Raw genomic sequence first — 14,647 nt, forward strand, 5'->3', positions numbered from 1 at the left:
CGTCCCCTGTGTCCCCTGGTGCAGGGTCCCCGCACCCCGCCAGGAAGGGGGTCCCCGCGCCGTGCTGACGAGGGTCCCCACAGCCCCGCTCGCATCCCGAGACCGGGGACCGGGACTGGGGGGAGGCGGCGGTGGGGGGGGACGACACGATACACACACAACAACGGAGCACCGAAGCGGCTGCCCCGGGGGCCGGGCCGCTGCCGGGGCGGGGCAGGGGCGGGGGGGAAATCCCGGACGACACGGTGAGGCCCCGCCCCGCCCCGGTATAAAGCGAGAGAGAGAGAGGCGCCGGGCACCGGCCGCCGAAGACGCGACGCGACGGTGAGTGGAGAGCGGCGGCGCCGGGCGGCTCCCTGGGAGTGGTGACGGCGGTGGCGGCCGCGGCCGGTGGCTCCCGGTCCCTGTCGGTCCTTCTCTGTCGGGGCCGGGGGGGTGTCACCGGGAGGAGGTCGCCGGTGCTGGGCTGGCAGAGGGGCGGCGGGCGGCTCCGCCCCGGGGGTCGCGTCCCCAGGCTGGGGGACGGAGCGAGGTGGCAGCCGGTGGTGGCCGAGCACGGGGGTGGGTGAGCGGTCGGTGGGTGAGCGGTCGGCGGGCAGTTCCCAGAGCACCCCCACGCCCCTCCGGGAAGGTGGCGGAGCCCCGGCCCGGGCTGCGCTCGCCCCCCGGTGGCGGCGGGGAGCGGTGCGGGGCGCGGCCGGGCAGCCGCGGAGCATCCCGGAGGATCCCGGTGCCCACCCCCGGGGCTGCAGAGCCCCACGGGTGTCGTGAGCGGGGCCTTCCCTGCGCTTGTCCGCCCCGGGAGGCAGCTGGTGCGGGGGGACACCGGCTGCGGCTCCATCCCCACCCGCGGGCGCGGATGCTCCTGGCCCCTCCCGCTTCCCAAGCCTTCCCCCGACTGGTGTAACTGGTCCTGGGTGTCGCAGGTGCCTGTGGGGCTGTGTGGGTGTCCCCGGGAGCGTCTTCAGCTCCCGGCCAGGCTGGGTGAGGTTTTAACGCCCCCCTGCACCTGCATCTCCTCTTTGGCCAAGCCTTGGGGTTCTCCGGGTGGGTTGTAGGACACCCTTGAAGCCTTGGGGAGGCTGCCAAGGTGGCACCAGCCCTGTGAGAGGGGACTGTGACCTGGCCCTGGTCTTTCCTCCTTTGGTGGCTCCAGCGGTCTGCAGGTATGAGTCAGGGCCAAGCTCTTATCTCAAGGTGTGGGACTCCAGGGTGGCACTTGGGCCATGGTGGTGGCCTGAGGATGGGGAGATTGTCACCTGACACAGGCAGGGAGAGCATGGAGTCAGGGTGTCAAAACATGTCCCCTGCCTGCTACCTGCCAGGGCTTGCCTGGACATGCTGGGACTTGCCTTGCAATGAGGTCACCCTCTTGGTGTGCTCCCACTGCCAGCAGATAGGAAGCTGCGTTGCTATTTTTACTCAGGATGCTCAGACTGGGCTGGGAGCAGCCCTGGGCTGGGGCAGGGCACAGGCTTGGGGTGGCCCCTTTGGCCCCACCGTGCTGGTGAGTGCCTGGTAATGTGGCACAGGAGGCCTGGAGAGGCTGAATTTAGGTAGAAACCTTCCCCGTGAGAGGCTGAAGACTCCACTTCGGAGATGTGCAGGGGTGAGGCTTGAGGATCTGCTGTGGGGGTCCCAGACTGGGTGGGTGATGAGGAAGCTGCTCCCTCGTGGAATCCTTGGGGGTTTTCATGTTGTGAATCTGTTTTTTTTTCTGAAGGAGATTTAAAGGAGTGTGGCTCCCAGCAGGGTCAAATCCCAGAGTGATGTTTGCTTTGCTGTGATAAGCAGGTTCCTCTGAGACAGGGGTGGTGTGAGAGATCCACCAGCCCCACAGGTGTGGGAGGGGGAGGACCTCTCCCAAGGAGAAGCTTTGCCCCTTGCTGGGAGCAGTCAAAGCTCTGGGCAGCGATTTGAAAACAAAGAAAAAGTCTTCTCTGTGCTTACCCAACAGCTCCTGGCAGATAAGGAGGGTGGTTAGCAAAGTGGTCAAGCTTGTGGCATGTTCTTGCAGTTGCTTAAAGGGCTTCCTTGCCACTGAGCCTGGCTTCTTGAGAGGAAGAAGCTGCCCAGACAACCATCCTGTTGCTTCACTTGCCCCTGTGCCAGCTTGCTCTGTGCCCCTGTGGCAGTGGGAACGTGGTGGGGCTGTGGATGAAACCACACCGAGGCTGCTGTGCCCTGGTGGGGCTCTACCTGCTGGAGGAGGAATGGGGAATGTCCACACCTGCCCCCTCCCTGTCCTCTGCATCACACCAGGCTGTGTCTGACCTCAGCCACACTCCAGCCTCTGCCCCAAGACACCACTAAAACTGAAATCCTTGGGTGCAGGTGGAGGTCCCCTCTGGGCTGCTTCAGAGCTCAACCCATCTTGTGCCACCTTGGCTGCCATGTCCTTTGCTCTGTGCTGGCCCTTGGGCCTTGCCCTGCACTCCAGTAACTTGCTCTGCTTTCCTGCCAGCTGCCACGATGCCCCTATCTCAGAGCAGGGCTGGGCAGATGCCATGCAGCAGCAAGGTCTGCAGGAACCTCTTTGGCCCTGTGGACCACCAGGAGCTTCAGAATGACTTGAAGGACCTGATGAGGCAACACCTGGAAGAAGCTCAGCAGCGCTGGAACTTCAATTTTGAGACAGAGACTCCCCTGGATGGCCAATTCAAGTGGGAGAGGGTCTTCCAGGGTGAGCAGCCAACCCAGGAGGTCCACAGCCTGGTCAGTGCCATCAGCAGTGAGAACAGGAGCTCCAGGGTCCCCCCCAAGGATCATCCTGGCAGGATTTGCCCCGAGGGGTCTCAGCAGAGCTTGGGGCTTTACAGGGCTGGTGCTCCACAGAGCCTGAAACGTGGGCAGACCACCATCACAGGTGAGTGCTGGAGGCTTGGTGGCACTGTTGGTGTCATGGCTCTGCTGGAAGGGACAGAGGAAGGGCTCCTGGGCATGGGGAGGGGACCATGCCCCAAGCTTATCTCCCCTAGGGGACCAGAAATCATCTTCCAAGGGGAGAAGGCCACAAACTTGGGGAGTACCTTTTGGTTGCTGAGGGTCAGGGGGGGACTTCTGTTGGGCTTGTGGGTTGTGGAGCTGTGTTGTAGGTGCCCCAAAATAGTTCACCCTCAGTCCCCAGAGCCTGTCCTCTAAGGTCCAGGGCTGGGATGGAAATGAAGAGATGGAGACCTGCAGGCTCCTCTCTCTAGGAGCACAAGGCTCTGGCTGGGTGGCTCTAAGATGGAGCCTACCTGTGCTGAGGTTTGGGAGCTTCCCTGGGGACACCTCCCCCTCCCTGATGGGCTGGAGGCTCTTTTCCAACCCTCTTTTCTACCTTGCAGACTTCTACAGCTCCAAGAGGAGGCTCATCCCTGACAAGCCCAAGCCTGACAAGCCCAAGCCATGAGCTGGCAGTGCTGGGCCCCCTGCCCGTGGGGACAGCTGCTGCTGATGTGCCCTGGAGGCATGGTGGCTCTGTCCCCCCATGCTGCCCTGTGTAAGCTGTCTGTATGAAGCAATGTAGAGTCTGTAGTTCCCTATTTATGAGTAGTCCTGAGGGACCTCCACTGTGTGCAATGTCTAGGAGTTGAGGTTTGCAGCCCCACGGAGGAGATGGTGGAGGACTGGAATGGCTGTGGTGGGACCGAGGCCTTGCCCTGCCTGCAGAGAAGAAAAGGGCCAGGAGTCATCCCAGCAGCATCCTGCTGTCAGCTGTGGTCCTTCCCCTGCCTGGTGGCTGCCCATGGAGGACACTTGGTGGCACCAGAAAGTCACCAACATGGATTGCAGAGCCCTGGAGCAGCCTGGTCCTGAGGACCCCCTGGTTGCTCTGTGCATGGTGGTGGCCTTCCTCCAAGCTGGATGGACTCAGCAGTGGCAAGGTCCTTGTGGAAGCAGAGGGATGAGGGCTGCCTGGAAGAGGAAGCAGCATTCCCTGGCCAGCCCTTCCTCTGGGTGACTCACCAGTGCCATCAGAAGGGCTGCAGGTGGTGACAAACCCTCTGGAGGTCCTCAGTGCTGAGCTCATTGTGGGACCAACACTGCCTGGGAGCCTTTGGAGTCCCTGCTGACCCAAACTCCACTTTCTGCCCTCGTTTTTGGCTTGCTGTGGGCTGCTGTTTGCCTTCTGTTCTGCCACCTCCAGCACTGATCCAGGCTGGAGAGCTGCCTGCTCCAGCTCAGCTGGAAGGAGTCCTGCTCACCAGCAAGGGTGGCACCAAAAGATGAGATTGTAGCTTTTTTTTCTTTTTTTTTTTTTTTTTTTCTGGGCTGTCTCCTTCGAGGTTGGTGTGGGTGAGGACCTGCCCTTGGCTCTGCAGAGCCTGAGGGGCTTTGGTCACTTCTGGGACCCCCAGGGATGTCCTGGAGCTGCTCGGTCCCAGCACTGAAGGATGAGTCCCTGCCCTTCAGGGACTCAACACTGTCAGGTTTCAGCACTTTGGTGGAGTTCATCTCCTGCTCTGCTGGATTTGGACTCTGGAAACTGGTGCAAGATGGTCCCAGGCAGAGAAGGGATGGAGTCAAGCCTCCTGCCTTGCACCGTGATGCACTTTGCTGTGGGTGAAGCTGGCAAGCTCCCAGCACTAAATCTTTATTTATATTAAAGTAAATAATGCTCTGGAGTTGAGGGGTGGGGGGAGAGGAGGTGCCTGCTGGTCTGTACAGGGGAGGGGAATAAACACTTGTCTGGTGAGGAGCCCTCTCTGCCTCGTGGGAGTGATGTGGGGGCAGGAGTGGACTCTGGGGGCTTGGGGGTGCAGCCCTGAGCTGGGAGCTGCCTTTGGGTGGGCTGGGAGCTGGGGTGGCTGCAGCACCAACCCAGCACCAACCCAGGCTGTCCCAGCCCTGGGTGACTCCTCTGCAGCACGAGCCAGCAGAGCAGGAGGATGAGGAGCTGTGTGAGGGCTGAGAGGCACAAAACCTCCCCACAAGTCCTGTGCCTAACCCTGATCACAGAATCATCACAGAGGGGTAGGGGTTGGAAGGGTCCTCTGAGGATCACCTAGTCCAACCCCCCTGCTAAGAGCAGGATCACCCAGGGGAAATCACACTGGGACAGCACCAGGGGGGATTTGAATGCCTCCAGGGACAGAGGCTCTACAACCTCTCTGGGCAGCCTGGTCCAGTGCTCTGCCACCCTCAAAGTGAAGTTTTGTTTTGTTTGTTTGTTGAAACATGCCCTAACATCCCTTGGGACAGCTCTCTGCTGTGCACCTGGGTGCAGGATTGGTGCTGGCACCGTGTCCCCTAGCAGGTGAGGGAAGGTTCCTCTGCTGCTCACATCCTTCCCAGTGCCCTGCTGTGAGCCTGGTCCTCTGCTCCTAACCCTTGCTGTGGTCACCATCCCTGGGGGTGTTTGAGGAATGTGTGGCACTTCAGGACATGGCTTCATGGCCGTGGTGGTGCTGGGCTGATGGTTGGGCTTGATCTTGGAGGTCTGTTCCAACCAAAAGAATTCTGTGACTCCAAGTGGCCTTTAGCCATGGGCAAGCTGGTACCATCCCATTGCTCTCCTACTGCAGTCCTGCCTGGCAGAGGGCAGGAATCAATCAGCTCTGCTGGGAATGTTTAGGAGTTCTCCCACCCAAGAAGCATCCCCAGGGACAGCAAAGCCAAAACTCAGTCTTCCTGCAGTGGCAAACAGCCCCAGGGGGTGTGTGAGGTGGTGACAAACGTGAGCTCAGAGAGGGGTTTTGCAATCTGGGCAGCAGCCTGGGTGTGGGGCTGGTTCAGGCTGGGGCAACTGGCACCAGCTTTGCTCAGAGAGCAGAGAAGAAACCTCTGAGCCTTCAGCTGGCACACAAACACCCAGGGCAGTGCTTGCTCCCAGCTGGCTGCTGCTCCTCTGGGTGAAACAGCAAAGGAGCTGGGCTGGGCCTGGGTGGGATGGGGCAGGGCACCTGCACAGCCAGTTCCCAGCAGGTGATTTAACCTCCTGGGATGGGGAGAGATGGGCAGGGCACCAGCCTCCACCCCACAGCTCCTGCCCCATGCCTGACCCTGGGCATGGTGGTTCTGGTTACAACCTGAAGGTAATGGTTGAGATTTCTTTCCCCCTGGTGTTATTTTAGGGGTTTGCTTGGGATTTTTTTTATCTCCAGTCTTGCAGTTAAAGAGAAGCAAAAAGCATGCAAGATCCATCTAAGGTCAAGGGAGGTGATTCTGCTCTGCTCTTGTGAGACCCAACCTGGAGTGCTGTGTCCAGCTCTGGAGCCCCCAACAGAAGGATATGGAACTGCTGGAGAGGGTCCAGAGGAGGCCACAAAGATGATCAGAGGGCTGAGAACCTCCCCTAAGGAGATAGGCTGAGAGAGTTGGGGCTGTTCAGCCTGGAGAAGGCTCCAGGGAGATCTTGGAGCAAACTTCCAGTACCTGAAGGGGCTCCAGGAGAGCTGGGGAGGGACTTCTGACAAGGGCTGGGAGTGCCAGGACGAGGGACAATGGCTTGAAACTGGAGCAGGGTAGGTTTGGGTTGGACATCAGGAGGAAGCTCTGCTCGATGAGAGTGGGGAGACACTGGAACAGGCTGCCCAGGGAGGTGGTGGAGGCTCCATCCCTGGAGACATTCAAAGTCAAACTTGCTGAAGCCCTGAGCAACCTGCTCTAGTTGGAGGTGTCCCTGCTGACTGCAGGGGGTGTTGGACAAGATGAGCTCTGAGGCTCCCTTCCAACTCCCTTCTGTGACCAACATAACCTTTGCTGTTCATCTGCTGCTCTCCTCCTGCCCCAAACACCTTTGAGCCTTGGCTGGGGACCACTGCAAATGAGGAAAGGATGGAGAGACTTCTGCTGCAGTGCCTGTGGACACCAGCAGCGTCCTTGCTTTGGGGTGTGGGGGTTCTGGGGGGGGGGGTCAGTGACCCTCTGGATGGGGCCTTCCTGCACCCCACTTGCAAAGCAGCAAACAGGAAACGTGTGAGCAGCAGCGGTTGGGTGCAACCCAGAGCGGAAAAGGAGCCTTGGGCAAGAGGAGCAGCAGAGCTCAGGGCAGGTCAGACACCTGCAGCACAGCACCAGCATCTGGCCCACCACAGGGACCCCCCTGCACCCTGAAACTGAGGGACTCCCTCGCTGGGTGGGCAAGGTAAGAGCTGCTGCTCCTTTGCTGCTCCTGCAGCACCTTGGAAAAAGCAAAGCAAGGAAAATAAGGGGAAGGGGAGGGGGGGAGGGGTCCTGCTGCTGGGTACTGGGGAGGGGGATTTTTCTTGCTGCCCATGGGGGAGCTGTGGCTGGGGGCTGTTTGCTGGTGGCTGGGAGCAGTGTGAGCTGTTCTGGGGGGCACACAAGTCACAGAGGGTTGGTGTTGCCATGGGGGGGTCCCTGCTCAGTGGGGGTTGGAGGGTGCACAGCCCCCATCCCAAGGCCTCCTCCTTGTTGTATGCTTTGGGGTGTGGTGGGGTCAGCTCAGCCCTGGGGCTGTGGTAGGGACCTGGGGGCTTGCCAGGCTTCAAACAACCCCTCAGACCTGCTGGGACCACCATAAAGTCACCCAGTTTCTGTCCCTGGATCACTGGGTGACCTGAGTGACTCCAGTGACTCCTGGAGACCTTCCTGTGTCCACCCCCTGCTACTGGACAGTGCTGTGGGTGCTGTGCTTTAAGGGGCACGGGATGTTTGGGGCACATTCCCATGGTTTTGGTGCACCCCAGGATTTAGTCCTTGTTCCACACTGCAGAAGGAATGGGGCAAAGGGCTGGAGCAGCTGGGGGAGGTCCCCAGGCTGGGAGCAGAAAGCCAGACCATGACCATCAGACTGCTCAAGCATGGCCCAGCATCTCCATCACCCCCTCTCCAAGGCCATGGTTTCCTCCTCACTGGTTTTTGGCTTTGCCATGCTGAGCCCCTCATGGAGCTGGTGTGGTGGCTGCTGGTGACACTGCCAAACCCCCCAGGACAAGGAGGAAGGGAGTGAGAGGTTCCTGAGCTCAGACCCCACAAGCTGGGGTGAAGGTGCAGGCGTGATGGAACCTCCCTGAGGTCTCACTCAGCTCTGCCTGGGGGTGACTCATGGCTGTGAAAACTGGGGGAGGAATTTCAAAGGCTGCTGCTGAGCTCTGAAGAAGTAGGTGGTGGAACCAGCACGTTTCACCCAGACCTCCAGCACTGCCTTGGCTGGTCCTCTGCTGCTGCTACCTCCTGGCTGTGTCATCTCCTGGGTGGCCCTCAAGCCCTGGCAGTGCTCATGTCCTGTGCATCTTCCAGAGCCAGGGCAGAGCACAGGAAGATTCCTGGCTTGCATCAGCACTACTGTGGCCAGCAGCACCAGGGCAGGGATTGTCCTCCTATTCTTGGCACTGCTGAGGCTGCACCTCGAATCCTGGGGTCAGTTCTGGGCCACTCACTTCAAGAAGGACACTGAGGGGTTGGAGTGTGTCACAGAGAAGGGAAACAAAGCTGGGAAAGGGTTTGGAGAACAGAGCTGGTGAGGAGAAGCTGAGGGAGCTGGGGGTGTTCAGCCTGGAGAAAAGGAGGCTGAGGGAGACCTCATTGCTCTCTGCAGCTCCTGAGAGGAGGCTGGAGTGAGGTAGGAGTTGGTCTGCTCTCTAAGGAATAAGAGGAAATGGCTTCAGATTGCCTCAGGGGAGGTTTAGGTTGGATGTGAAGAACAATTTCTCACCCAACAGGGCTGTCATGGCCTGGTCCAGGCTTCCCAGGGAGGTGGTGGAGTCCCCATGCCTGGAGGGGTTTCACAGCCCTGGAGCTGTGGTGACCTGGCAGTGCTGGGTGAATGGTTGGGCACAACAACCAAAAAGGTCCCTTCCAACCAAAACAACTCTGTGACTCCATGAGACTTGGGCTGGGTGCTTGGTAGGTGGCAGGAGAAGCCACTTGCCCCATGGGTGCTGGGCTGGCTGCCAGTGTGGGCAGCCACTGCTCGCTGTGGGTCAGGGCTCCCTTGGCACCACGCGGGCAGAGGCAACTCCTCTCTTCCTATTGCCACACCTGGGGCCACTTACACCAACCAGCAGGAACAGCTCAGTCCTGCTCTGTTGGCTCCCAGCACACCAGGGCCAGGGCTGGCTGGGGCTCAGCACCCAGCACTTTTCCCCTCCACAGGACTGAGGCATGGCCGAGCGCCGGGCAGGCACCAAGAGCCGGCGCCTGGGCTCCAGCCGGCGCAGGCAGCTCCGGGAGGGCTCTGCTGAGGCACCAGTGCTGGCCCCCAGCCCCGGGGAGGACCCACCGGGGGCATCCCAAGTAGTGCAGAGGGTGCAGGACTTCCTCAGGGAGCAGGACAAGGACCAGACAGGGTTTGTCACCCGCTCAGACGTGCAGGTAAGGGAGGGATGCACCTTCGTGGATGATCTTTGAGCTCCCTTCCAGCCCAAAGTGTTGTAGGACCCTGTGATTTCCCTCTGATCTGCTTTGCTCTTAGAAGCTGCAGGAGGAAGATCTCCCATGCAGCACAGAGGAGCTGGAGCTCATCTTGGATGGGCTGGATGCTGCCAGCACCGGGCAGATAAGCACCGAGGAGTTCACTGCTGAGCTCCGTAAGTCCTGGCAGGCTGAGCCTGGACACCATCCCAGAGCTTCCCAGGAGGAACCTGGCATGCTCCCCTGGCTGGGTGGCACTTGATGTCCCCAAAAGTGTCCCCATGCTTGGATCCCAGTGCCCTCAGCCTATGGCTCACTTGGTGCTGGGTCCTATGGTAGCACAGCAGCTTGTGGAAGCCATGGGGTGGGAGGTGCTGGGGTTTGGGCTTTGATGTCCCCTGGCCAAGGTAGAGAAGGTTTGGGATGTCTGTTGGCAGGGCAGTTCCTGAGCTCCCAGAAAGCTGCCAGGCACCACCACCGCCGGCGGAAAGCAGCCTCCCGGAGGGTCCCCTTGGTCCTCCCCAGCCCAGCGCTGGAGGGGGTGGACAGTGAGGAGCAGAGACACTTTGCTGCCTTCATGGACCAGCTGGGCATGGACAGCACCTCTGAGGAGTAAGCCACCCCCTGCCTAGCACCCATGGGTGTACTGCAGGCTGGGGTGGAGGGGGAAAGGCTGGGAGCAGAACACCCTCCAGAAGTGGCTTGGAGGTCTCTCTGCCCCAGGCAGAGGAGCAGGGGACAGGATTGTGGTCACCCCAGTGCTCACCTGTCCCCCAGGACCACACATCCCAAACGGTGTGAGCTGAGGGACCTGGGAGCCCATTGCTGGCCCTGCTTTTGGGGGGGCTACTCCCCACAAATCACCCCTGGCCCTGCAGGCAGGAGATGTGGCAGCTCTGGGTGAAGCTCCGGCAGGATGAACCTCAGCTCCAGGGCAGCCTGGAGGACTTCCTGGCCGAGATGAGGAACCGCAGCCACGAAGCCAAGAGCAAGAAGGAGGCTTTGGAGGTGACCCTGAACAAGTGAGTCGCCCCGGGGCCGGGGAGAGGGACTGGATGAGAAGGTTGTGGACACGGATGGGGCTCCCAGCCGCGGAGATGCACCCAAGGAGGGGGAAACCTGAGCCCTTGCAGCACCTCCAGGGGTGGCTGGAGCAGAGGTTTCGCTCCGAGCCGAGCTTTGGGGCTGGGCTCCCTCTGCAGTGCCGCAGGAGGTGGCCGGACTCGGACCGCTGGCAACAGGGGGGGTCCCAGGTACCTGCACTCACCGGGGCAGGGTCTCACCGCCCCCTGGCCTTGCTGTCCGCCGCAGGCATGTGGCTGAGCACGACCAGAAGGTGCAGCAGCTCTGCGAGACCCTGGGGCGGCAGATGGAGCAGGAACGGCAGCGGCTGGAGCAGGAGGTTGGTCACCAGCTGCTCCTCTCCCCTTGCCACCCACCCTGGGAGGGGAGCCTGCAGCCCCAAGCCCCTGTGGGGGCTCCCCGGAGGCCGAGGGGTGCTGATGTCCTTACTGCCATCCCAGAGCGCGGCCCGGAGCCAGCAGCGCAGGATGGAGCTGCAGCGAGCGCTGGACGCCAGCGAGAGGGAGGTGCAGAGCTTGGTCACGGCGCAGAGGGAGGTGAGCTGGCCCCGACCCTGCTCCCTCACTGCGTGTGAGGGCTCCGGGCTGTGCTGGAGCAGCAGGTGATGCTGCACGCCTGATCTTGGGCTGTCCCCACCAGCCCTTGGTGCAGGTTCATAGAGTCATAGAACTGTTGAGGTCAGAAAAGACCTCGGAGATCATCAAGCCCAACCTGGAGCTCACAATCCCACCCCAGTCATGTCCCTCAGCACCACATCCACAGGTCTTGGAAACCCCTCCAGGGATGGGGGCTCCACCACCTCCCTGGGCAGCCTGTGCCAGTGTCTTGAGAACCCTTGCTGGGAAGAAATTCTTCCTAAAATCCAACCTGAACCTCCCCTGGCACAATTTCAGGCTGTTTCCTCTTGTCCTGTCACTTGCTGCATGTGAGAAGAGACCAACCCCCACCTCCCTCCAGCCTCCTTTGTGGCTGTCCCATAGGACCTCCATCACCACCTTTGCCACCCCCATGCCCACGCTCCCCTCCATCCCCCGAGGATCCAAGTTGAGTTTTGCACCCACCCTCCTCAGGGGATAAAATTCAGCCCCAGGTCTGGAGGAGAGGGTTGTCCATCACTCTTTGGGTCTCATGGGGGCCCTGCTGGGGCATGAATGTTGTGGTTGCCATCCCCCAGCTGGAGGCACAGTGCCACAGACTCCGCAGCGCACAGCAAGCTGCCGGTGCTGAAAACCAGCAGCTGGAGGACACCACCTGGGTGCTGGAGGACCACCTGCAGCACCTCCAGCAGCAGCTGCAGCAGACCCACAGGCAGCTGCAGGCAACAAGGGCTGCAGTGGCTTGGGAGCGTGTGGAGGAACCTGGGTGAGTAGCTGAGACCAGGATCTCCCTCTGCACACAGTGTGGTTCCCTCCTGGAGGCTGCAGGGGATGGGGAATGAGTTTGATTGGTGTCAGCCGTGGTGGTGCCTCAGTGGTCTGCACTGTGCAGATTAATCATGGGCTGAGGTGAAGAACCTCAGAAAAAAGAGCCAGGACTGGCAGCACCACACACTGAGAGTGCCCCAGGAGGGCAGTGCCAGCAGAAATGGGCTCAGAATGACCCAGCCAGGGCTGATCCAAAGGCCTGGGTTTTGCTGTTCTGTTCCAGTCCCTCTGGGGTTAGGGACAACCCTGGGGCAGGGATGGACACAGTGAGGAGGCTGCAGCTGACATTTTGCCCCCTGTGCTCTGTGTTTGCAGGGACGGAGCAGTGCCAGAGCTGCCCAGTGAGATGCCAACATCCCCACAGGTACTTCTGCTGGGTGTGTGGGGTCAGGATGGGGGTGACCATGCTCCAGAGCTTTGTGCTGTTCAGTTTGGGAGTGCTGGGGAGCCCAAGAGCACAGGGAGCTTCTGCAGCACAGGCAGAGTCACCCCTGCAAGCTTTCTCAAACGGGGTCAGCACGGTGCCAAATCACAGAACAGTTTGGGTTGGAAGAGACCTTTCAGGTCATGGAGACCAAGCCTTACCCCAGCACTGCCAGGGCACCACCAACCCATGGCCTCAGCCCTACAGCTCCAGGGCTCTGAAACCCCTTCAGGGATGGGAACTCCACCACTGCCCTGGGCAGCCTGGGACAGGCCTGACAACCCTCAAGGGGAAGAAATTGCTCCTCATGGCCAACCTGAACCTCCCCTGGGGGCAGCTTGAGGCCATTTCCCCTTCTGTCACTTGAAGGGAGGGAATAGCAGCATCTTAGTTTTGGTACCCTCAAGATTTTGGGTGGCTACATCTGGATACCTGCTGGCAAGCTCAGCATCCTTTCAGGTGGTGATGCTCCTTCACCAAACACTTTTCTGTTCTCCTCTTCCACCTTGTTTGCTGCAGATGAGTCTGGAGAGGCAGCGCTCCGAGGTGCGGCTCAGGCTGGGGTCCCGGAGCAGCAAGCCCAGAGCCAAGAGCACTCACCAAGTGTAAGGGAACCTGGGCAACAGCTGCTGCTTCAGCTCATGCCCTCAGCATCTGCCAGCTGCTGCCAAGTCCTCCCCAGGCACACCTGATGTTTATTCCTATCAGTGCTCCTTTCCCACCCATCCCTTATCCTGGAGATCAGATCTCTTGCCCCACCTCATCACCTTGCAGTGCTCCCTTGGCTCAGGTGCTCACCATACCTGCCCAAGAGTTGTCTTTTCATCCCTGAGAATGTGAGGATGGAGCCTGGGAAGAAGCTCACTGGACAGGATGCAGCCCTGGGTCTGGCTCCCTGGGTGTGCATCCCCCTCTGCCCTGTCCCCATGGCTGCTGCTGGCAACCTCCAGTACAGCCAGAGGGAAGAGAGCTGCGTTTGGAGAGGGGTGGGGTGAGGTGGTGGAGCAGAGACCCTTCCCAGTGCCAGCTCAGATGGCTGGGGTGAGGTGGTGGAGCAGAGACCCTTCCCTGTGCCAGCTCAGGTGGCTGGGGTGAGGTGGTGGAGGAGAGACCCTTCCTGGTGTCAGCTCAGGTGGCTGGGGTGAGGTGGTGGAGGAGAGACCCTTCCCGGTGCCACCTCAGGTGGCTGGGGTGAGGTGGTGGAGGAGAGACCCTTCCTGGTGCCAGCTCAGGTGGCTGGGGTGAGGTGGTGGAGGAGAGACCCTTCCTGGTGTCAGCTCAGGTGGCTGGGGTGAGGTGGTGGAGGAGAGACCCTTCCCAGTGCCAGCTCAGGTGGATGGGAGGGACCTGCAGCCCGATTTGGGAACCGAACCAACCCTCCCATTTTCTGCCCTTTCCAGAGTCTGGGAAGTGCTGCCAGCGGAACAAAACCTTTTGGGAGCCGCGCTGGGAGCAAGCTCGGTGGAAGAGGAGGAGCCCTTCCCGGAGCTCCTGAAAGAGGAAGGCTTCTCTGAGCAGAGCTCTTTGCTCAGGGAGATGAACGATGCCATAGCAGCTCTGAGCAAACAGCTGAAGCCACAGGCACTGGGTGCACCCCCAGCACCAACCGGTACTGCCCAGCACCCCCCGGATGATGCTGAGCCCCAAATGGGGCTGGAGGCAGCTGCAGCCCACAGCACACCCCCTGAGGTCCTGCGAGAGACTGTCCCCAGCCACGCCGGGCATGAGCTGCTTGAAGGAGACCTGAAAGAAGGAGCAGTGGCAGCTGAGCTTCCTGCTCCAGAGGGGGCACAGGCTGGTGCGTCCATGGGAGCTGGGCACCACGGGGCACAGCAGGGAGAGAGCCCAGAGGAAGCATGGAAGATGTTATTCCTGCAGGGAAAGGGTCCTGGTGTGAAGGAGCTCAGGCTAAAGGCGGCTGAGCATCTGCAAGGAGCACCAGGAGAGAGCATGGAGGGAGAGCAGGTGCTGGTGGAGGCGGAGGGAGAAGGATGGAGGCAAGAAAAAACAGGTTGGGAAAAAGCACAGCCCCCAGGAGAAGCTGAGGAAGAGGCATTGAGCCAGGGAGAAAGTCCGGAAGCAGGTCTGGGGGCACCTCGGGCTGGGCGGGCAGGTCCAGCAGCAGGATGGCAGCTGGCCATGGGGGAGCTGCTGGCCGTGGGGGAGCAGCACATGCAGCCCCTGGGCATGGGGCTGGGGGAAGAGGCTGACCCTCCATCAGGGACCTCTGAGAAGCCTGCAATAAAGCTGGGAGAGTGCCCAGAGCCAGAGCCACCACCCCGGGGAGAGGCACAAAAGGGAGCAGCCTGGGCAGCCGGTGTCCTGCCCGAGGTGACAGTGGCTCGTGGCCCCAGGGTGCTGGAGGAAGAGCATGAGGGTGTGGAGGTGCAGACCCCAGGAGAGGCCTCAGATG

General features: G+C 60.8%; 1 protein-coding gene across 1 annotated transcript; it reads left to right on the forward strand.

Annotated features, from left to right (window-relative positions):
* Window positions 1–311: 311 nt before the first annotated feature.
* CDKN1A (cyclin dependent kinase inhibitor 1A) lies at window positions 312–4,235 on the forward strand. Its single transcript, XM_054395820.1, has 3 exons — window positions 312–324; window positions 2,465–2,866; window positions 3,330–4,235. The coding sequence occupies exons 2-3, from the start codon at window positions 2,473–2,475 to the stop codon at window positions 3,392–3,394; spliced, it is 459 nt and encodes a 152-aa protein (XP_054251795.1). The 5' UTR covers window positions 312–324; window positions 2,465–2,472; the 3' UTR covers window positions 3,395–4,235.
* The last annotated feature ends 10,412 nt before the right edge of the window (window positions 4,236–14,647 follow it).

The sequence above is a fragment of the Indicator indicator genome, chromosome 35 (genome assembly GCF_027791375.1).
Source record: "Indicator indicator isolate 239-I01 chromosome 35, UM_Iind_1.1, whole genome shotgun sequence".
In the NCBI taxonomy this organism is placed as follows: domain Eukaryota; kingdom Metazoa; phylum Chordata; class Aves; order Piciformes; family Indicatoridae; genus Indicator; species Indicator indicator.